At 36.0% G+C, this 24,073-nt stretch overlaps 2 protein-coding genes across 2 annotated transcripts; both read right to left on the bottom strand.

Annotated features, from left to right (window-relative positions):
- Positions 1-1,770: 1,770 nt before the first annotated feature.
- Positions 1,771-10,795, bottom strand: LOC105444653. Its single transcript, XM_011679169.2, has 9 exons — positions 10,667-10,795; positions 9,476-10,010; positions 8,019-8,194; positions 6,666-6,791; positions 5,784-6,126; positions 5,141-5,366; positions 4,556-4,652; positions 3,080-3,130; positions 1,771-2,744 (listed from the first exon to the last, which is right to left on the bottom strand). The coding sequence occupies exons 2-9, from the start codon at positions 9,885-9,887 to the stop codon at positions 2,292-2,294; spliced, it is 1,884 nt and encodes a 627-aa protein (XP_011677471.2). The 5' UTR covers positions 9,888-10,010; positions 10,667-10,795; the 3' UTR covers positions 1,771-2,291.
- Positions 10,796-13,973: 3,178 nt separating this feature from the next.
- Positions 13,974-23,789, bottom strand: LOC100888972. Its single transcript, XM_011679170.2, has 9 exons — positions 23,540-23,789; positions 21,515-22,109; positions 19,180-19,355; positions 18,504-18,632; positions 17,722-18,064; positions 17,059-17,380; positions 15,931-16,027; positions 15,538-15,588; positions 13,974-14,425 (listed from the first exon to the last, which is right to left on the bottom strand). The coding sequence occupies exons 2-9, from the start codon at positions 21,972-21,974 to the stop codon at positions 14,078-14,080; spliced, it is 1,926 nt and encodes a 641-aa protein (XP_011677472.2). The 5' UTR covers positions 21,975-22,109; positions 23,540-23,789; the 3' UTR covers positions 13,974-14,077.
- Positions 23,790-24,073: the final 284 nt, after the last annotated feature.

The raw sequence follows: 24,073 nt of genomic DNA, 5'->3' as shown, positions 1-24,073 counted from the left end.
TAACTAAGTTTTTCAGTCCCTTTGTAAATGAAAGAGGCGTCAAAGGGCTACCCAAATTTCGACGTCGAAAAAAAGATCGTCACAAACTTAAGAAAATAAAATCGTTTGCAGAGACTTTTGTTTATAACTGAGTTTTATGCTAATACTGAATTTACGAAAATGATATGGCTTCAATATATATGCCTCTTGACAAGATATGCATGCCTTGATATTATGTTAATATTTTGTCCTGAGTGTCATTAAAACTTATTTTTCATTTTCCCTCCCATTTTAAAAATGAAAAAAATATTTTATACATGTACTGCCAATATCATCAAAGTATATCCTGCATAGGAAATAACGTGTCTAATAAATTGTTAACCGGATCTTTGTCCGGAAATACGTATTTATCAATAAGCATCTTTAGCTCGGCAAATAAATTGATATTAAAGCTTCGAAAGGAGAAAGTGTGCGTGCACTGTGTGTAATAGAGACAATTGGTACACGATCATTTTCGATAATATGTGCTTTCTTTATCTATGCATATGAGAGTGAAGTTGGATGTATATTTCTGTCTCAAATATAGTTTGCACGTCGTCCTGCTCCGTGCAAACTTTAGCCTGCGATAATACATTCATGTCTTGAGAGACATATAACGTGTAGAAAATGAAAATTACTCTGGTCAAGCCAAATTCTTTCAAGTAAAAGTTTACAAGGTATTGATTATAAAGCACTGATGACACTCGAGTATTATGCAGTCATTCAAGAGTACAATAAAATCGATAGTTTATTCCTGAAACAATATCATAGTTTTGTGTGGAAGAATTTTGTAAAAAAAAATTATTGTACAAAACTTCTAAAGATGGTGAGATTCTCAATAAAGCTTATTTTCCTGCTTTCCAGAGAGATATGTCCATACTAGTACATGACTTTGTATAAGTTTTGTTGCCGATGATGGTTATACATTTTAAAAGAATAATATGAAAGTGTAACCTTATAAAAGAAAAAGGTTAACCATTTTGTTGTTATTTTATGGGTTTCTTCTAGAATGTAATTAGCAGAACATAAAGCAATACTATTCTTCATTAGCTTTAATCAGGCGCGTATCCAGGGGGCGGGCCCCCCCCCAAAAAAAAAAAAAAACGCCGGCAAAAAAAAAAAAAGAGAGAGAGAAAGAAGAAAGGAAGAAAGGACGTAGGAAAAAAAAGAATTAAGAGTCGAGAACGGTAAAATGAAACGTCTTCTTTCTCTAATAATTTAATGAAACGTCAAGGCTTCCGCGCTTCGCACGGGAGGGGCGAGGGAAACTACATTCAGATAATGGTTAAGAGTCGAGAACGGTACAACGAATTGTCTTCTTTCTTTAATAATTTAATGAAACGTCAAGGCTTCCGCGCTTCGCACGGGAGGGGCGGGGGAAACTACATTCAGATAATGGTTAAGAGTCGAGAACGGTACAACGAATCGTCTTCTTTCTTTAATAATTTAATGAAACGTCAGAGCTTCCGCGCTACGCGCGGAGGAAGGGGAACTTGATTCAAACAAGGATCAAGAGTCGAGAACGATACAACGAATCGTCTTCTAAAGTTTTTATAAAACGTCAATAGAAACTGAATTTAGACAAGGATTAAGAGTCGAGGACGGTACAACGAATCGCCTTCTTCCTCTAGTAATCTTATGAAACGTCAACCCCTCCTTGCACCAACCCCCCTAGGGAGCGCGCTAGGCGCGCTGTGATTCATACGCATCGCGTGCTCACTACCGCCCCCCTAAAATAAAATCCCGGCTTCGCGATAATTCAGAAAACAGTATGAATAATGATATTTACACCATACAAACGTTCACTTTTAATATATCTCAAGAAAAAGAGATCATTATTACCTGATGTCAAGTATGATAAACTCTTTTCATTAGCAAAGTTTTGTAGCATCCGACCTTTGTAATGGACATTGAATATGATTAGTACAAGTTGTACAAAGAAGGTGGGGTGTCAACAAGGCATTGTTAATATGGCCCACCGTATAGACAACAATCATGCGTTAACTGTGTTTGGACATTTTAAAAAAGTATGGTCTATTTCATACACTGGAAATTCTTTCAATACTTTCAAGGAAATCATTCTACAGTTGAAATACATGTCACAAATATCAGCAGAAGTCCATTGGCATAAAATGTATGTCAGACACTTCATGTATTTATGAGGAAGTAACATCTTCATAATATTCATCTGCAGGAAGCTCACAAATACAGGCAATTCTTAATAATCATTCACTTGGACACGTATGTTAACAGGCGGAAATGAGATTCAGTCTTCAAATTGGCAGAGGAGGTTTGTACCTTTTCCCGACCTCTATGCAAAGCTTGAGTGCATGTAATCGCGACATCTGTAGTTCCAACATGTGAGCTTCATCCATCGAGACGAGCAACGAACCGTTGACGCCATTCTTGCGAAATGTGTCGACGTACTTCTCTAGACCATGCTGCAGCAGAAACTCCCCTACTTCTGCAATCGTGAACTCCCTCAAGTTTCCAGCCAAGATGGAACTTGATAAACGGGGCGGCACTCCTAAAGGTGTTAGACTCCCAGGTACAAATGTAAGAGGAGACGACAAGCCACGAGGACGGGGTTCCACCCGCTGGCACCGATGGCCATCGTCAAGATCAAAATCATCGCGTGAAGCCCCTCCAGGCCGTGATAGTTTACTATCCATTCGTAGAGCCACAGCTAAAGTCTCTTTCAATTTGCTAACTTCATCTCCAAGATTCTAGAAGGAAATTGAAATCTCGTTAAAATTTTCACTAAAGCCATGCACATATGATTATGTACACATTTAGACCAGATGAAATCGAAATTGCTTTGTTTGAGTATTTAGTGGGGCAAATTAAATTTAAATTTCATTTTTATATGCATCATTATATTCTCAGCCAATGATCGCTTGCTAACAAATTAGACAATGAATAACCGATTGTAAAAATATTACATGAGAGAACAGAAATACGTTTGGAAAGCAGCGCTTTGGTTTCGAGTACTCACATCATAATCTATCAAATCATATGTTAATGTAATAATGTATTTGGCTTTAGAACCTTTTCAGTATACCTTGCATTTTGTTTTCCACAAATTCAAGTGCTCTCTTTGCTCTCGTAATTCCTGTCGAATCAAAAGAAATTATGCAGATTAATGTAAACATGATATTTAGATTACAGTGTAAGTCAAATAATAATAATAATAATAAATTACATTTATAAAGCGCTTAATACAATGTTTCTAAGCGCTTAACATACAAGTAATTAGGTACAACGTAAAATAAACATACAGCAATAATAATACATACTTCTAATAATAACATTACAGATAATTAAACTGCCCTATAAATTACTATTACCGGTAAACAAAAAATACTTCAAACTTGCCTTAAAAGACTCTACAGATGGGGATTGACGAATAATAATAGGTAAACTGTTCCATAATTTAGGGGCTGCAATGGCAAAAGTACGATCTCCGTAACGGGTATTTGTTCGGGGACCAGGGGCGTATTGGAAATTAGCATGTGTAGTTGACCGTAATGAACGTGATGGAACAATAGGTTTGAGAAGGTCGTTTAAATATGATGGAGCATAACCATGTTTAATTTTGAATACTAACAAAAGAATCTTAAATTGAATGCGAGTAAAAATAGGTAGCCAATGGAGAGATCTGAGAATAGGAGTTATGTGTTCATATTTTCTGGTTTTGGTAATGAGACGGGCTGCCATGTTCTGAATACGTTGGAGTGGAGAAATGGTGGAATCTGGTAAGCCAAAGTACAATCCGTTACAATAATCTAAATGGGAAGTCACAAAAGCGTGGATCAATCGTTCTGTAGACTGTCTGTCCAAATATTTTCGAAGTATTTTCTTTTTCGTCAAGGTTTACACATTTATCTGGGATATCATTGGGTTAACAATCTGTAAACACATCACGTGGATGTACGTGGCAAACTCTGACCCAATATTGGTGTCGACATTCAGCTCCTTAGTCTGACAAGACCTCTTTTATCTCTCTATTTCTTGGTTAAAATATATATATACATGATCCCATTGCTGCATGGGTGACGTCATATGTCGTGATACCGTGGTTCATTTAGTTGACTCTCAAGACAAGGGTTGATGGGTCGAATCCAACCAATGTTCTTTGGCTATATAAATCTAGATATAAATCTACATTTACCATTTTTATTATTATTAATATTATTATTTTTGTTGTTGCCTTTTATTATTATCACCATTATTATCATCATTATTATTATTGCTATTATTATTATTATTATTATTATCATTATTATTATTATTATCATTATTATTGTTATCAATATTATTATCATTATCATTGTTTATGTTGTTGTTAGTAGCATTATTGTTATGTACTGGAATAATTATACCATGGAATAACATCTTAATAACATTTAATAGCCATATTAATGATGACAAGAACTATATAATTATGCTCACTAAAGCTGCTCAAGGATACTTACTAAATGCATTTGAATACATTTTAATTTGTGGCAAAAATAGAAAAATGATATAAAAACATTACCGTTTCTTTCTTGATAAGTATATCTCTGACTGCAGCCATAGCCTCCCTCGATATGCTTTTTGGAAGAGGAACACTCGGATCTTCCACTTTTTCATAGCTTCATAAGGCGGGGAAAGAAAAAAAAAACATAGTAAAATATAGTTAATCTGTATCATTGAAAGTTTCAGTATCGTACTGAATTTCCTTGAAATTGAAATCACTTTCATTAAAAACTCGGTCATATGATATTGTGCATTTATGATATAAGTGCTATTTAGCTGTGGTCATTGTCGCCGTGTATCGTGTACTATGTTTTTACACTGATAATAAATTAATTTTAATTTTAATTTTAAAAAAATAAAGCCTTCTTTCTTGAAAACGATAGGAAATCTTTTCGAAGATATCTCTCTTTAATACACGATTCAAATAGCCTTGTATGATGTCACCGTTTGAAATATGCGAACATCACAATGACATATTATTTTATGGGACATACAATTAGGGTTATGATATTGGCCTTCAGTTGTTTTTTGTTTTTTATAGTTGCGATCGTGTTTATAGTATAGGATAGATATTTTCGAAGAAAAGGTTTGTTAACGGACTTACTCATCGGAGTCCGAATCAGTGTCGTTGTTATACGAAGAGCCTGGATCGGAACTGATCGACAATAGTCCTCCTGGAGGGCGAGGGGGTAGGCGAGGTGCGCCTTCAGACATGTACCGAGGTCTATTCGACGGTTGAGGGGATATCACAGGTAGGTCAGGATATGCCGTTGTTGCTTTAATCTTGAGACCTTCTGGTGCTAATAGCTCGTCTTCAGTATCCCAATGTTCTAATTATGATAAGCATAAACAGTAATACACTAGTCGATCGTGATAGATGCTTTTGATAAGTATCATGATAAACTCGAAAGTATGTATGTTTAACACGATCCCAAAGACTATTGAGAAATCATTGAAGACAATTTCGATACCCTATTGTTGGACTACGTAATACGTCGTGGTAAAGTACATTTATATAGAATGAAGAAGGATCTTGAAAGTGCCTGTGATTGATTTTGCAGTTGTTTTTATTTTATTTAGAGCGTTTTTATTATGATTACATGCAGAGGAGTCATTGCAACGGCAGAGCAACGGACCTGCTGACAATTATATGAGAGTGTAAACACTAGCAAATAGACGAAAAAAAATCCAAAATATTTGCATCGATCAATTCTCTTTACTACTACTTCACTTTGTCAAAAACTCACCTTCTTTACTAGCATTCCAGGCTGCCAGCACCAGTTCTAGTGGCTCCGGGGCAGCCCTCATAGATTTGGGTAATTCCTTCTGCGTAGGATCTATCAACCCCCAACTAGAGTTCACGAGGGGGTACAAAACTGGTAACATATCCAGGATTTGTTTCTCTGCTATTGTGATGATCTCGCGGGTAAACTGAATGGGCGTGGCCACTGGTATGGAGTAAATATGGGGGTCATTAGCCCGAGTTGCTACGACGTATTTATCATCTGAGAAATTCTTCAAATGGAAGACTTGCTTATGTTTGAAGCTTCGATGTGAGAGATCCTCCGTATCATCTGGGATGCGAACTCTCTGCAGGAGGTAACAAGATTTTAAAGTTTAAATCTTGAATAACGGCACTTTTACAAGTCGATCCACAATAATTGAAGAAGAAGTGAATAGAAGATGGTTTGTCCACGTTTAAAATTCGAATCTCTACCGTTCGTTTGCAGGGGATCTTAAAAGTTCTAATATTCGGGCAACCGTCACATTGTATTTTAGAAGTGAGGTGTCCGAACCTAATTATTGTATCTTATGAAGTGTATTTGATGACGAATTAACAGTTATACCTTGTTTACAATTGTGAAAGTGTCACTATTTTTATCAAAACGTATACAGAGAATGGTTGTATTCGACCAGGAGGCTTAGTACCCCCCCCCCCCTCTCCCTGCCCTATGACAATATGCCCGTAGTCGCCTAATGATTACTTCGTCCCCTTGCCTCCGGGCTCATTAAATATCAAGATACGTTTGATGTGATACCTCTACGATACCATCAACATTGAGCATAATATATGAATCCAGAATATCATGAATATAAATAAATATACATTTTTCTTCCGGGATAGTTACCTGAGGAAACGTGTGATCCTTGAGTTCTGTCATACGATGGAACTCTGGGAACAACATGGTGGTAAAAGTAGAGTTCATAGCCTTGGAGTATTTGATGTTTGCTGATCCACATTTACCAACCAGGAGCTGTTCAAGATTGAATAATTAGGTAATGGCTTCATAAAGGCTGTCACTTTAAAAATAAAAATAAATCTTCTCTCAAATCAATATTTACTTATGATATCACAACTTTTAACGACTTTTACAGATAAAAATTGTTAACGACGTTTACAGAAGATCTTACCATCGTCCTATCTGTAAAAGTCGTTGAATAATAATTAAAAAAGAACAAGGACAAAAAGCAAACTTCAAGAATAAAATCAACATATTTTAACCAGAGAGGAATAGGTATATATTTCAAAGATCTGATCTATCAACTGAAATGATGTAAGCTTAGTTAGTATAGTTGTTAGTATGGCTGTTGCAGAATATATCGTTGATGCCTAATGACAGAAATATGCTGCATTGCAGGGGTGAACACAAATTGCATGTACAGCTTCTGATGTTTTCATTCAAGGAACCACTCAGAATCGTCGATGAATAGCACCGTCGATCTTTTATAGTGATGTCAATATCCACTCAGAGTATTTACCTACACCAATATTGAATATTTGCATTATTTTCATTAAATATTTATTCGCTGTACCACACTATAATAGTGCTGTATTCAAATGTACGTCATTCATGTTCATATACATTTGTAGAGACCTGGATGCCTCATAAAATACTGTTTTATGTTGTTTAGGTGGAGAGTCGGTGCATGGACCTATGGTTGGTGCAACATGCGGTAAAGACACATTGAGTGCGCACTTCCGCGTTGTTTCACATATGCATAATATAAGCTTTGTTATCATATCCACAGTATCAAGTTTGTAGTGTAAATGAACGCTTTCCAAATATAATTCAATAGCAAATCTGTTTTTTTAATGAACTAGGTTTGAAAACTGGACAATAAGGAGCAAGTTTCTTTAAGCAGCGATATGTTTTGCCTCTGACAATGAACTTATTGCACAGCAGTATTAAAGTTAAACTGCTGATCTGTTGTCCTTTGTTCTCGTTGTTTTAAATTATGTTGTTGAGTTTCTTTAAAGACATTTGTTAAGTGGCATGTAATAGCGGTTTCGTATACTGGTTTAAACGCGTTACTGACAATGGGGTCTTTGATAAGATATTAATCTACATGTACATTAGCACTGAAACCGCTAGCCTAGCAGAGCCGGAGTAATATCGGAGCACGTTGAGCAACTTGCGTGGTGCATACAAGCGCTATAAAACAAAAACGATGTTATCATGTTAAACATAAGCTATACACACCATACCACGATCCTGATCCAGTTCAAGTTTTTCGATTTGAATGATGTCTCCGACCACTTGGTCTTCATCATCTTCCTCTGAATAAAAGGCTTCTGTTACTCGAACGGTTGACGGTAGGGGACTGGCATCCAGGAGCTGTTTGGTGCCGTTGTACACTTTATCGTCTAATCGAGGATCTGTTTTTTTAATAAACAAACATAAATTCACATCCAAGAATCTACATTTGATGAAATTATTGAAACTTTCATAGGAGGAGCTATTTCTGTCAAACATAATATTTACTTGCGTAAATCAATTTGAAATACTTGATCGTAGCTTCTATTATGTTAATAAGAAACAAATCAATTTCTTCTTTTTCATGGGTGGAAATTAATTAATTGACCTGTTAATATTGAATGGTAATGCTTGAAATTGACAATGTTAGGACATTCGTTTTACATGAATTGCATTAAATTCTACCGACTTTAAAGTTTAGTTGGGAACCTTTCGTCCACTCGAAAAGACATGTGGATTTAATGCTGGTGTCAGGTTGGTGAAAGATTAAACATCACGTTATGATCTCCCCATCAAACTATGTCTCGTGTATAGCTATGTAGATTCTGGGATCATGGCAAGGCTCAAAATGTTTTGGGAACATTTTATTTTATGTTTTTTGTGATATAAATTGATTCGTTACACCATTTTCATTTATGAATCAGTTTAAAACATATCATCTATCTTCAAATTCAAATGGATGAAAACTAAAAAATAATCAAACGTCAACCTGAATTATCTTCTTAAAATATGTATACCGTATCCGGGCACCTACCCCTGAACAACCACCCCCGGATAACCACCCCTAGGATAACCACCCTCTAGGACTACTACCCCATAGGATAACTACCTCCTAGGGCAACCACCCTCTAGGACGACTGCCCCCTTAGGACAACTACCCCCGAACAACTACGCCCGGCCAACTACACCCCGTACAACTACCCCCTATGATAACCATCCTACAGGACAAGTACCCCCAGATAAGTACCCCCTAGGGCAACCGCCCTCTAGGACATATATATATCCTTGACATCTATCACCTATATGGTAATATCACCCAAGTACCCCCCGGAAAATAACCACTTAGGGTAATTATCAATCGGGGGTAGTTGTCCTAGAGGGTGGTTGTCGTAAGTGGTGTTGTCCTAGAGGGTAATTGTCCTGGGGTAGTCGTCCTAGTGGTTGGTTGTCCTAGGATGTAGTTGTCCTAAGAGGAATTTGTACTGGAGGGTGGTGTTCCTAGGGGTGGTTATCCGGAGGGTGGTTGTCCAGGGGTAGGTGTCCTAGAACCGTTTGATACATCGCATAATTTCCTTCAGTTTCAAATAGTTCTAAAACATTTTTTTTTCTAAAATATTCCTTGATCAAAAGTCCATCAATCAGTGCATTAATTATGTAATAATGAAGATGTGCAATCCACCTACCAAGAGGGAGTATCTCGTACTTTTGCCCTGCATGAACTGGCAGCCGTATAGTCTGTCCCTCAGAAGTAGCTGCATGGACAGTAGGGTTATTACGGATGAAATGAAGCAAGAAAGAATCCCCTCTGTTAAGAACAGCCCTGCAGTCAGGGACCTTTAACGACTCGGTGATTCTGATCCGTTGGGGTAATTTCATCTCACACAGGAACACCGCTAGGGTGGTACTCCTCTCGTGGGGTGGTAGGTCCAGGGTAAGTGTCCGCGGGAAGTCCTCTGGTGTTGGTGGTTCTTTGGCTTTGGACAGGAATGGAGGTGGAAGAGGTGGAGGTTTCTTGCCTTCGAACACAAGAGTCCTCTCCACTTCTTTGGTATCTCTGACTGTTCGATTCATCTGAAATTTTATATTTCCGGACATTTTTTCGGATTTGTATCATGTGGATGTTTGCCCTTAAAGAAGCGATCGTTTTGAATAGCCCGATAATCCAAAATGAGTGGACCATAAAATAATGTCACACTGTCTTGATGTGGCATACAGGTGCTATGTAAAAGAAAAGAAAACAAACATACAATATAAATAATAAATATTAAAAAGAAAAGGGTTGAATATCGAAAACATCTCTCTCTCTCTCTCTCTCTCTCTCTCTCTCTCTCTCTCTCTCTCTCCCTCTCTCTCTCTCTCTCCGCTCCACTCGTACCATAATATATCTTATCATGCTTTGATACAGGAGTTTTCTATTATGATGAATAAACTAACAAAATATCTACATGTATATATACATGTATATAATAGACACGTCCACATGACTTTTTATTATGCAAACAACAAAGACCTTCATAAAACCATGTATGTAAATACATCTACTCGGTACTGAAATGATTAAACGGGAAAAAAATATTCGTATGAATATCTCATAAGGTAATTCAAGATGCGTGGTAGGCAGGTGAGGAAAGCGTCAGTGTCATTTAACTAAATAATTATATCTTACGAATTCCTTCCAAGAATTTAATTTATCTTTTTGGGTGTCTTCCTAGTCGTATTTATTATGAAGATATGAAGTCTCATATACACAGTCTCACATATAAAGTCTCACATATATAATTATAGTCTCACAATATATCTCTCATCTGTTCTACATCTTCAAATGATACTACTCACTCCTCTTACATTAAGATTTCAGAATACTTTTGACTCACCAGTTACTAATGCTCGGCTACAAGGTGTTGACTTTGCTTGCCAGTTTAACTTGTCATATTACTCCCAAGAGTCATGTTCATCTGACTATGAACTCGAATCTAAATATACACAGTTGCTTTTACAGTCGTATAAATCCATGAAACCAAAACCTCCCCACTTATTTATTCATGCACCGTTAATATTACGTCTTCGAAATGTACTTTGCCCTTTAAATGTCATGTTGTGCTTCCAAACGGTTATAGTAATGGTTCCGGGTTTACACTGTCGTATTTTGTCTTGGGGTTCTGTTTCCATACGTTCTAAGTTCTATTAGTGTTTTCGTATTTAATTCGTATTTTCCTCTCATTTTTTCACATAAGATTTCATGTTTCTTTTCTTGAATTTCTTATTAATGAATTTTGATTTTTTTTTTTCCTTTTCTTTCTTTCTTTCTTTTGTGATGAGTTATTTAATAAAAATTAAAACCTAATACTAAAAAGGATGATAATGAAAATACAAATGATGATTATACTAAACGATAACACTTCTACTACTACTAATACTACTACCATTTAAAAATAATCTGAAAGATAATATGATGATAACAACAACAGCAATACTAACAACAACATGAACATTAATAATAATCCCAAAATTAAATTCATAATTAATGGAAATAATGATAATGATAATAATGACGATGATAATAATAATGATAATAAAAATGATGATGGTGATGATGATGATTAATTAAATTAAGTATTAAACAATTATCAAGATGTCACTTGTATTGTTTCCTATCCTGGAAAGAGCTTTAAAATGTTTTTTTTTCCAGCGCTTTCTCTTCCTCTCTCGATTCTACTCTACCTATTACCCTCTCCACCCCCTCTCTCTCTTTCTCTCTCTCTCTCTCTCTCTCTCTCTCTCTATATATATATATCTCTCTCTCTACCCTCTCTTTCTCTCGCACTACTCTCTCTCTCTTTCTCTCTACCCACTCTTTCTATCTCTCTCTCTCTCTCTACCCTCTCTTTCTCTCGCACTACTCTCTCTCTCTCTTTCTCTCTACCCACTCTTTCTATCTCTCTCTCTCTCTCTACCCTCTCTTTCTCTCGCACTACTCTCTCTCTCTCTTTCTCTCTACCCACTCTTTCTATCTCTCTCTCTCTCTCTACCCTCTCTTTCTCTCGCACTACTCTCTCTCTCTCTTTCTCTCTACCCACTCTTTCTATCTCTCTCTCTCTCTCTACCCTCTCTTTCTCTCGCACTACTCTCTCTCTCTCTTTCTCTCTACCCACTCTTTCTATCTCTCTCTCTCTCTCTCTCTACTCTTTTCCCTTTCCTCATTTCATCCCACTGTCTCTATCTCCCCCTTTTCTCTCTTCACCCACTCTCTTTATCTCTTAACCTCTCCACCCCCTTTCTCTCTTTCTCTCTCTCTTTCTCTCTCTCTCTCTCTCTCCCTCTCTCTCTCTCTCTACCCCCTGGACCTTATTTTCATTGTGTGTGATATAATGTCCCTCGTATAATATACAGGTGGAAGCTTATTATAATAGAAACAAACAAAAAAAGAAAATCTTATTTAATTCGAATTTTTTTATTGGCAATGAAGCGAACAAAATATAAAATTTCAATACACATACAAAGGATGGGCTAGAAAAATGATAAGCCGAAAAACAACTATCAACCAACTAAATTTTTAAACATCATGTTCACTCTATGTTGATTGTCTATACATGCGCCTGAATTGTTTGTATAGCAAGATACGACACGGACATACTGAAAAACAGCCTTTTTGTCTGAAAGTGTGTTTTTATACCGTGTCTAAATAAGATCAACAACAACAACAACGAAAGAACCAAATGCCAAACAAATATTTTCGACAGAAAAGAAAAAAAGGAAACAAATTGTAAATAGGATTCGGGTTGATAATGATTGTTATCCTATGTTGATTCCACACTATACGCTATTAATATTTGATACGCTTTGGAATTGAACATATTTATGACATATGATACAGATACTTTTTTCAAAACATTTTTTTTTATAAATCGTCTGATATGCCTCATAATTATACAGACGTTCAGCAGTTTCGTATTAGTCCACTTAAAACATTTTTTTTATAAATCGTCTGATATGCCTCATAATTATACAGACGTTCAGCAGTTTCGTATTAGTCCAGTTATGGAAAGACTAATACACACATACAAATTTTTGTATTAATGATGTTTCGTTTGACGCATTCATCACTTACTACAATAAAATGATTACGCAATCAAGATAACATATCACTGCCATATTATATTTACATAAGCCCAAGGTATAGTCACCTGACAGCAAAACATTTTCAAACTGTTTTCATCTTTTATCACGTAATTTTATCTGAAATGTTTTACTTCTGCTTTCATTTACATGAGACAGAACTGCGATGGAAAAGCCTCTATCGCATACTATTCGTTCTACTAAAACAAAATGCATTCACGATACTACTGATTTTCTTGATGTACTCATTTCAAGTTTCCTTTTAATCTGTTTTAGTCAAAATAAGTTGCAAATTTTAAGTTTATTTCTTCCACATCTCATTTAAAAAACAGCAAGAACATATTACAACATTGCATATTACACAGTAAAGGAAAAATACATTTAATACATTTACATAAAGTACATGGGACGATAACTTCCATAAAAAAACGTTTCAACAAACGCACACACACACACACAAAATAAAGACACATATCAAAACAACATATTATAAAATATGAGGATCTGGGGGAATCAGCAATGGCTGAAAAGCCTATCAGTGGCCAAATCCCAATAATTTAAAATATTATATATGTATATTTATATATATATATATATATATATATATATATATATATATATATATATACATACATACAAAATACATCCAATAGAACAAAAATAAGACAAGAAAAATTATTTATATGTTTATTTTTCAGTTTCCAAAAGATAATCTTGGTATTTGCGTTTAAATTGAGAAAGTGACTTTGATGTGTTTAACTCATTGGGCATATTCAGTTCCAGGATATATGCTTGAATACATGTTATGTACAAGTCAGTGAACCCAAGCGATGGCAGTTGTCAAAAAACAGTGCATTGTTAAGAATTGTTTGGTTATTCAGTGACCAGCTGCGGAGGATTTAAATACATGTTTTATAACAAAAATTCTCGACATAAAAGAGAGATTGTGTAGTTTGCTGTTGTGTGTTTGGGGACGAGGGGGTGTGAGGGTAGATAAAATTATGCATAATTATTTTAGAATAATGATTTTAATTTGTTGTATGATTTTTTTTTTCTTTCTTTCTACAGTGTATAAGAATACAAGATGTATTTTTGTTTACATGTAGTAAAGTGACGAGCTTTAGAGCTCTTTGAATGTCGCCGCCTATCATGGCGTTAGAAATCACCTATCAAAGAGGCAAGGGGGGTAGTTCCAGTTTTTTAACCTCAAGTGTCAGCTTGAGAGAATGAAGTCGTGTCATCTGTAGTTCCGACATATGCTCATCAGTTAGGGCCAAAAGAAACTTGCCATCAACGCCATTCGCTCGAAAGATGTCAACATATTTATCCAGCTCATGCTTCCGCAGAAATTCCCCAACTTGCGGCACTGTGTAATTTCTCAAGGGGAGGGTCCGGGGCAGAAGATTCGAAGGGTTCGGCTCCAGATAGTCTCCCTCTGGCTGTGGGAAGTCTGGTAATTCTTCATAGACCACGGGGGGAGCGGCTTTTTTCAGACTCTCATTCTCTTTTTTCACAGTCTGAAACGCAAAAGATTCATAAGAAATGTTTACATTTTAAGATAAACCATCAGCAACATTTTGGTTGTTCTCTAAATATTTTCTTCAAAAAATAATTTAGACAATTAAAAAGAGGGGTTCAAATTCATCGACATACATAACTATATATATATAGATACTTAAATAGGCTTTTAGCTACTACATTTCTTCAACATCCAATAAAGAGAATAATACTAAAATTAGAATGCTCTGTCTGTATACACTCTGAAACCAAACTGATCCGATAATTTACAATGCAGGTGTATCTAAAATACATGGTTTCCATCAATCATATTAGAGATCTTAATGTTATTTGAATGTTTCTGGTGTAACAGTTTGTTTTCAGTCTAATATAAAGAAATCGTTTTATCTTTGAAATTTTCAAAAATGTGAATACGAGGGCTTCTGATTTCGATGTAGATTTGTTGCTTTAATCAAGATACACTTTCAAAATAAGATGTTTCTCTTTTAGGTTTCAACACTTAACCTTTGTTACTAATTTACATATCTAAAGCCACTATTTTTTGATAATTGAATTACATTTTAGATCAGGGCTACGTCGATAGGGATAGATACAACACTATAAATGAGAATGAAGAACATGTAATTACTTAAATTAGATAAAACCATTAGCATTCATTATTAGAATAATTTTAAGGAGAGAAAAAGAAGATGGAACTGTTTCAGTTGTAAACCTTACACTAATGAAGAATAGGAAACATATAGGGATTATGATACATGCTCTGGTGACAATTATTGCTCCGCGCTCCATTTCATACACTAAACGAAATGTTTAACTTCAACCTTTAACCTTACATTTTTACATAACCCTCATCCTAACATCAAACCTAACCTAAAACCACCGTGCCTAAGACCCAATTGCAACCCTTAACGAAATAAAGTCCGGAGCTGTAGTCGTCGGAGCGTATATCGGATAACCAACTTAGAATTTCCTGAAGCCAAAGTCAAGTGCCCAATCGATAAAATCCAGAGATTCTTATGCTTATGTTTAAAGACATACTGTTTGCACATATTTTGAGCGGATCATGACCCCAAAATACATAACTCGTAAACAGTAAAATAGGCGAACGTACTTCATATTGTTTTTTCCAGTGACTCAGTTCCTGTGTTTTCTCTTGTAGCTCCTGTAATAAATTAGGAGGCAAATGGAGTAAACATATTGTTAATTGGTGTTATATATACTATATTATCTATCATGTCTTAATTTAAAATCGAATTACTTTGATGTACAGTGTATATAAGTAGTCACAGCATCACCACTCTGTTTACCGATATTATACATGTACATGTACTTTGTTCTACAAAAAGATATTTATCTGCTTCAAAAACGGGATTGATTTGAATGATGTGTATTTAAGGAAATGAAAGCACACTTTTGAAAATAAATCTTCAGTTATGACATAGAGACCACAATGGGCTGACATTTTACGATGCAAGAGATAGAAGAATGGCAAGATATAATTTACCATTTCTTTCTTTGCCAAAACCTCTCGAACTGCTTTCATCACATCGCCCGGTGTGTCTTTCGGGAATGGGCTCGTTATATCGGTCACTAACTCATAGCTGGAGAGGGGGAAATAACGTTGTTAGAGGTGTGATGGTCAGTGTATACATTTCTACATTTCATTAAGCAATGATGGAACCAAAACCACCCCACGACTTGAATACCTGCATGCTTTTAAGTGTTTGCCTTAAGTATATAGTCCCACGTACGCAAAAGTGCAAACTTACAAGAAATGGGGGTCTGCCCCAATAATTAAGATGGGGCACAAGCCTCCTGCCCGCTCCCCTTCAACTTGTTTAATCACTGATGATGATGATGATGTAGTACTATCCGGATTAATGCGCGCTTTATTACGAGAAAATATGTATCCTTTGAAAAACATATATCATTTATCATTAAAAAACGGTTGCTACAGTTAACTCTAAGAGTTAAGATAAGACAACATAATTATGAGTGATCATCGGTTTTATAGGTGATGTTTGAATGTTCTGCGCCTGCAGCAAGATGCTACCCCAATATCAAAGACATTGCTGGGTAATCAAAGCTCTCAGCGCATTGGTACCCTCAAAAGTGGCGTAGGTAGCTTAGTATGAATTTTCTTTAACAAAATGGAAAAAAGTGCATAATTGGAAACTGCTTTCATCAATACTATTAATCAATAATAATCTCCTTGCTTGAAATTTTACAATGTATTTCCTCAAGCTTAGTAATGCAGAATAATGCACAATTCAACCATTCACATTCAATTTGAAAATGCCATTCAGTTACATAATGTCGAGGTAATAAAATGTGAGTAAAATTAATACCTGCATGGCAAAATAGTTCTTATATTTTGTAAATATGTCTTGGATTATTAATCTTACTTCTTCTTCTTTTGTATGAAGCAGAATATAAAATGAAACTATAATGAAAATTTGACAAATATCACATCTTTGGTGGTCGTGGTCTCCGGCCGCCCCCCCCCCCCCTTGCCCCTAAAAAAGAACATCACCTGACTGTGCGTGTCTGTGCACTCTTTATTCACAGGTCACCATCTCACAGCCAGGTATTACCCACTGTCATGACTACCAGAACATTCAAATATACTTACTCATCATACAACTGATCATTATTTCCGTTTGTAGAGCTTACAGAGCTTTTCCTGGAATTTGGAGGACGAGGGGGAATCTTGGGTCGGTCATTCGACGACTCCTCTGGTAGGCCAGGTAGTTGCTTTGGTTTTGGTTGATAAGGGGGAGTTCTTGGTGGCCGCAGCGGGGGTGGTTGGTCTGGGGAGCGGTTCAGGGCAGAGTTCTTGTTCTTGAAGAAATCAAGGTCTGTTTTCATTCGTCTCATCTCGAGGAGTGTCATTTCGATTGTTTCTTTCAGGTTCTCAACTCGCGTATTCGACGCGTCGCATGCCCTTCTCTTTCCTGAAATAGAAATATGAACAATTTAAAGAAGGAAATCTGCGTGCAGACCAGAGGCATGAATGAGGATTGGTCAATCATAAGACCAGCCCAATAACATGTATTTTAAAATGCGTCATTTGAAAACGCACGTATACTTTTAACTTTGAAGGCATCAGCTGGAATTGTAGAATTTCAAGAAGTATGTAAAAAGTAATATTATCAAGCGTTAAATGCGGGATTAAATGACTCCTGCCAATTTTTCTTTTTTGTGCCTTCGTTATTTTGTAATCGCTTAAAGCTACATTTGGTAGTTTGTGTTTCAGACACTTTCTTCACGAATGTAGGCAGCAATAAACTTCTACCTTCTTCACTATTAAACCAGACGTCCATTACTAGTCGTATAGGTTGTGGAATGGCCTCCATGGATGTGTTCAGCGCTTCCTGAGTCGGGTCTACCACGCCCCAGCTGGTGTTAACAAGGGGGTACAAGGCTGGTAGTATTGATAGGACGTGCTTGTCCTTCATGGCCATGGGATTATGAACCATCTTCATGGGCGTCGTCAGTGGAATGGAGTAAATGTGATCGTCGCCGGCCCGGGTTGCTATAACGCATTTATCAAGGGAGAACTTCTTCAGGTTTAAGACCTTCTCTTCTTTGAAATTTCTCTCTCCGAAACTTTTCTTCTCGTCGGGTATCCGAACTCTCTGTGAGAAGAAAAAAACAAAACTTTTTGTTGTTATATTACAAGTTTTTTAACGTTGCAAAAGAGAGTGAAATTTACCAGATATGACACCAAGTTACAAAAGATTAGCATTCGTCTGATAACAAGAGAAGAAACAATCGTTATCTGCTTATCAAGTCATGTTAACCAGCGAGACAATCAATAGCCGAAGCCCCCTTCTCCGATCATCAGCGTACATTGTATCACATCTGTCAATGAAGTATCAACGAAATGCATTAATTGGATGGACACATTGATCGATTGATTGATTGATTTTATTCGCCAACAGATCAAAATTAAGTCAGGTTGAACAGGATAACCCAAGAAAGCTCGAGAGCTTATTTCCAGTGGGGTCCCCGACATACATGTACACAATTAATACGTTAAAATTATCTTATTTTAAATCATACTATTCACATTACCTGAGGGAACTTGCGTTCTATCACTTCTGCCATGGGATGGAAGTCTGGGGATAACATGGTGGTATACTGACTGGTATTTAAATCTGTCGAGTATCTGATAGGTGATGAACCAGACATACCAATCAGAAGCTGTAGAACAAGACACAAAAGGACAAGTCAAAGCTATTTCGTCCCATATGTCAAAGGTCACATGTAAGATTTGAATGTATCTGACATTTGCATTAAGTTAAAACCCCTACTAAACCTTATATCAGACATAATATGAAGTTAAAAGACATGATGATGTCAACTTATGTTCAGATCTCACTCTACAATACTTTGCGATGACTTTGTATGGGACACCAAATAGCGTAATACCTTGGACTTGCTAAAAAATGTATTAGACAGAATACTTTTATTTAGATGTTATCACTTAATCCATTGCACCGGGCTTCATTATCTCTGATAATTCCATGAGTACACTTAAAAGTGCCCCTCATATTGTGCCCCATTTCAAATGCTAGAGTTAGAATGCACCTTATCAATGTTATAACCTCTTATATTTACTTGTCAAAGATATATTTCAATAAATTTGTACCAAAAACGCGATAACATTTTTTTTCCTTACTTGGGGTTTACTTTTTTGTACCCCCTTTCTGTTTTACAAAAATTCTATATCCGCCCCTGTTTAACACACCCTGCCTCTTTCTTCATCCTCCTCGAATCCATGGATTTGAATAATCTCATCAGCCTCTTGATCTTCATCTTTCCTGATGGAGCAATGGGCTTCCACCACACGGACTGCGGTAGGGAGAGGGTCGGCATCCATCAGTGCTTTCGTTCCACAGTACGAGACATCGTCTAACCGTGGATCTGAAACAAACAGGATTACCTCAAATATATTTCTACTTTTTAAAATTATTTTCAAAATATTTTTTTAATATTTTGTTTGTTGATTATTTTCTCTCAAATCTAAAACACATTGTACAAATCATTTTAAACGTAACTGGATACATTTTACATTGATGTATCATGTATGTAGCACACACAAACAACACACACACACACACACGCACACACATGCTCAAGGGCGCTACAGTCATACAACATGCAGGCTAATTATGGGAAAATACTCTCATGTCTCGGGACAAATCAGGTTTTTACATACTAAAACAATTATAACACTTGGTAAGGGTATGAATGATTTAGTTGTTAACTGTACATATATATATATATATATATATATATATATATATATATGTATATATAATGTATGTGAGGCTTTATGTATGTATATATATTCTTGAAAATTATGACAACAAAATACTAATGATGGTGATAATATTAACGATATAAGCTATACTTAATAACAATCAACAATATTGACAGTAGTATATAGTAGTATTAAGAGTAGAAAGTAGTATTCTCCTCCTCATCAGTCCTCCTACTACTTATGAAAATGATAATACTAATAATGAAAGTAATAATAATAATGATGATGATCATATTAATGCGTGTAATAAGTAGTAATTGTAAAGAAACTGAACATTGTTTAAAACTAAGTCAGCAGCCTCATAACTTGTTAGGTAAAATTAGATATCGTAATAATATATGAAGTATGTTTTCAATATATTTTAACCACACCAACTCAGCAATAAAACGAAGTTTCTAAACTTTACATTGCCATGCATGGTAAAATATCTGTTGATTTAATCTGATTTCTATTCACAGCACACAAATTGCTATCAGTATTTCTATTTATGTAAACAAGCCAGCGTGACGATCGAAGTGGGGTATGCGATAGGGGGTCCTTTTTTATCGTGTCTAGCGTGTTTGAATAGACAATTTCGATAATGTTCAATGACCCTGTGATATTTCAGGTCACGTGCAATTAATGCGACATAGAAACAGGGACAATGATTCGTGCTGATAGAGGAAGAAGAGATGTAGACAGACAGACAGGGAGACAAGGGGATTAAGGTGTATTTGCAAAAAGAAGAGATCCAGATACATACATACAGACAGACAGACAAACAGACAGCCGATAGAGAGAGAGAGAGATCTTTCTGATATTTTTTAAGATATCAGAAAACTGGAATATGAGATAGAAATGAATTTGAAAAAAGAGAAGACGAGAATATGAGGGGCAATCCAACCATTGTAATAAGTTCATTTGTATGAAAGTAGAAAATAGAGAAACAGAATGGCGATAGTTTGAAATAATTGGGACCTATAATAAGAAAGATAAAATGTTTGAAATAATATGAGATCCCTAAGTTCATGCGAATCTCCTACTCTCCTACTTGTCGTGTTCATAGATATCATCTATCTCTGTTATTCTCCTGAGTACATCCCCCCTTGGGCTCTTCTAAAAATACATTTTGGATAGCATATTATTGTAGGTCCGCTGAAGAGAATAGACCCTACCGAGTCGTATTTGCTTGGATAATATAAATGTTGTCATTTTGTGTGTTGGAACGAATGGGAAAGTATTCTGCCACTACATCACACCGATTCAGGCAATTAAAAAAAAAACCTGTGATGATTACATCTTTCAACATTCATAACTTTCTCATTTTTGTCCGATGTCATTTAAACAATCACTAGTTTACTTCTTTGATTTTTCTGCTTTCCTCTAGTAAGAGTAGTTTGCTACCAATGATGGATTTCCTTTAAAACTGCTGTTTTGGAGCATATAGTTTCAACAATAATATTGTAAATTAAACATACATAGAATTATCAGAAGAAATAGAAGAGAAGCGAAATAAAGAGTTCATCCATTTGAGGTAATTGAATACACATCTACAATATATGTCATTATTGGTTTTGAAACCCTCATGTCAGAAACAGAAATTAGGGAATCAGGGCTCAAACCTGTAATGAACTTTCTGCCTTACAGAAATAATTGAAGTTAAATGAAAACGTTTCAGAAAATGCCATTTCCATTTCTCAGATATATTAAGTACAGACGTTAATCAATATTAATTACGATGGAGGTACTAAATGAATCAAATGTAGTGCGAACCACTCACCAAGAGGGAGGATCTCATACTTCTGTTGAGCATAAATTGGCAGCCGTAGATTCTTTCCTTTGGATGTAGTCGCATGAACAGTTTCGTTCTCGTAGATGAAGTGAAGCAGGAAAATATCTCCTTCTCTGAGTGCTGTACTGCAACCAGGAACGACGAAAGACTCATTAAGTTTGACACATTGGGGTAGTTTCATTTCACACAACAGCTTTGCCAGGTCACTGGTCCTTTCATCCGATGGTAGGTCCAGGGTAAGTGTCCGAGGGAAATCCTCTGGACCAGGTAATGTTTTAATTCCTGCATCCAGACTTGACACACTCGGACGTTTATCAGGTTTTTCAGGCCGGGGAGGGGTCCGAGGTCGTGCCACATAACCTCCATGTCCAGGATACATGTTGGATGTTCTAGTTTTGGTGGCCTCGAAATTACTTGATGGCCTCGAAAAGTCAATATTTCCAGACATCCCTCCGGATTCCTAAAGAAGAGTCCATACCACCAATCTTCAGTAGCTACAAGCAAACCGGTTCGACATCATGAACGAATCGCAGCAACGATACAACTGATGTACAACCAATATGATTCAGTTCAAGAAGAATGACTGTAAGATACGACATAAAAGAAAGGAGACTAAAAAGAATAAAGAATGCAGAAAATACAACCGTCTGATATATAGTGGAAATGAACATACCTCTATCTTTGGTATGGTTTTAAAAATATATTACCAAGCAATCGGCGGCTGGTAAAGGAACAGGAAAAAAGGACATTACGGCGTCAAATAGAAAGAAGACAATGTAAATGATCTCGAGCAAACTAGCATTTCTTGCTGTGGCTCATAAATACAAAAAGACCAACACTAGATTATAGCATCTTCAGTATCTACTCAGGATTCTCTCTGTAAAATAGAAAACCAACATAACGTCAATAAATACTTTTAAAGCACTGTGCAGAGTTGCGTTATGATATACATGCATAACTATATAAAACCCCCTTAAAAAGGTTTGGAAACTCAAGCTTGATCAATTATATCTTTCTTATCATGGCATAATCATCACTTTGTTTAAGTATCATTAGAAAGTGGGTTAATTCCTCTTTTAAATAATATCATATTGATAGTGATTATAGTGATCCACTTCCCGAAGCATCATGCCCATGTTAAGATTGAAAAGGCCCGGGCAATAGGCCAACTCGAAGCTGGAGTTCTTCAAAAAGATGTTGCAGCCCGTTTTCCTTTTTTTTTTACAGAGATGAATTCATTTGAACTGAAGTGAAACAGTATTGCGTGTTTGTTTGCGTGATAATGCATGTTTGTTCTACTCAAGTGCAGAGCAATACTAATGGAAGATCATCTGAAAGTACAGCAGCCTTACACTAGAGAAAGAAGAATGCACGGCCGAACAATTAAGAGCAGTGTATTTTGCAACTTTTTATTTTGTAAATTGCCCTCTTTTGATGTACTGCACATTCCATGACTGAAAAATCATAACATATTGGTGTATTATTTTAAAGAGGAATACAGACACTTTCTAATGATATCAAACATAGCGATGCTTATCACAAGAGCTATATAATAATCGATCATACTTGACTTTTCCAAACTTTTTTTGAGAGGTTTATAATGCATATTTCCGGTATAAACTCAACTAAAGATATACCGTGATTGCATGTTAACAAGAACAAGATGTCTCTAGAAATTGATTCGCATACATTTAAAGGAGACCTGTGTCTCTCCAACAAACAAATATTTTACCGATACATTTCACATCCCTTTAATCCGGAGTTACTAATCTTTTACGCGTTCGGCTATAATAATTATCACATAAGAAAATACACACTCGATTAAGCATAATGGCTAAAATGTGGATCTATTAGGTCCATGATCTATATTTCGTACACAGGTATTCAGCTGCAGGAGAGTGACTTGAATGGTGGTTCAATAATTATGACTGATATATCGATAAAGAACGCGCACATGTCATGGTTAGCTTTTCCAAGTTCAGCCTGTATAGAATAGAAACCAAATTCACTTACCTATTTCCTGGTCTGCTTCTTCCTCCACTTGTCACTCCAACTTGATAGCTCAAATTATTTCCATCAGTTCATCCTATAAGATGAAATTGATCTGGAGCCAATTTTGTTATGGATAGTGTATGGCTGACATGGTAAAAACGGGACATTCATCCTCTTCCTTCTCATAAGAGCATTTTCCCATAATTAACCTGCATGTTGTGTGACTGTAGCGCCCTTGAGCATGTTGAATGCAATTCAATACACGCACTGCTTATCCTGACAAGTACAAATTTCCCGTACACTTATTGTACGACAGTCACACTCGAGCAAACATACATAATAAGTCATATTCATAACGCGGGTTTTGTGAAAGGGAAAACAGAAAATAACAATGTAATGCATGAGCGGATGTACAATAGGCATATCTGCCTGAATCTAACAAGCTTGTAGTTCCATTCAGATCATTTACCAGTCCTTAAACTACAAAGGGAAATATATTATTCAGTTTTTTTCCAAGAGAGGAAATCTGGAAATAAAAAATTCTTTCTTTCTTTC

Source organism: Strongylocentrotus purpuratus, unplaced genomic scaffold (genome assembly GCF_000002235.5).
Source record: "Strongylocentrotus purpuratus isolate Spur 01 unplaced genomic scaffold, Spur_5.0 spur5_scaffold_6, whole genome shotgun sequence".
NCBI classification, from domain to species: domain Eukaryota; kingdom Metazoa; phylum Echinodermata; class Echinoidea; order Camarodonta; family Strongylocentrotidae; genus Strongylocentrotus; species Strongylocentrotus purpuratus.
Note: the sequence above shows the minus strand (reverse complement) of the source record. Positions and strands in the feature narration are given on the sequence as shown.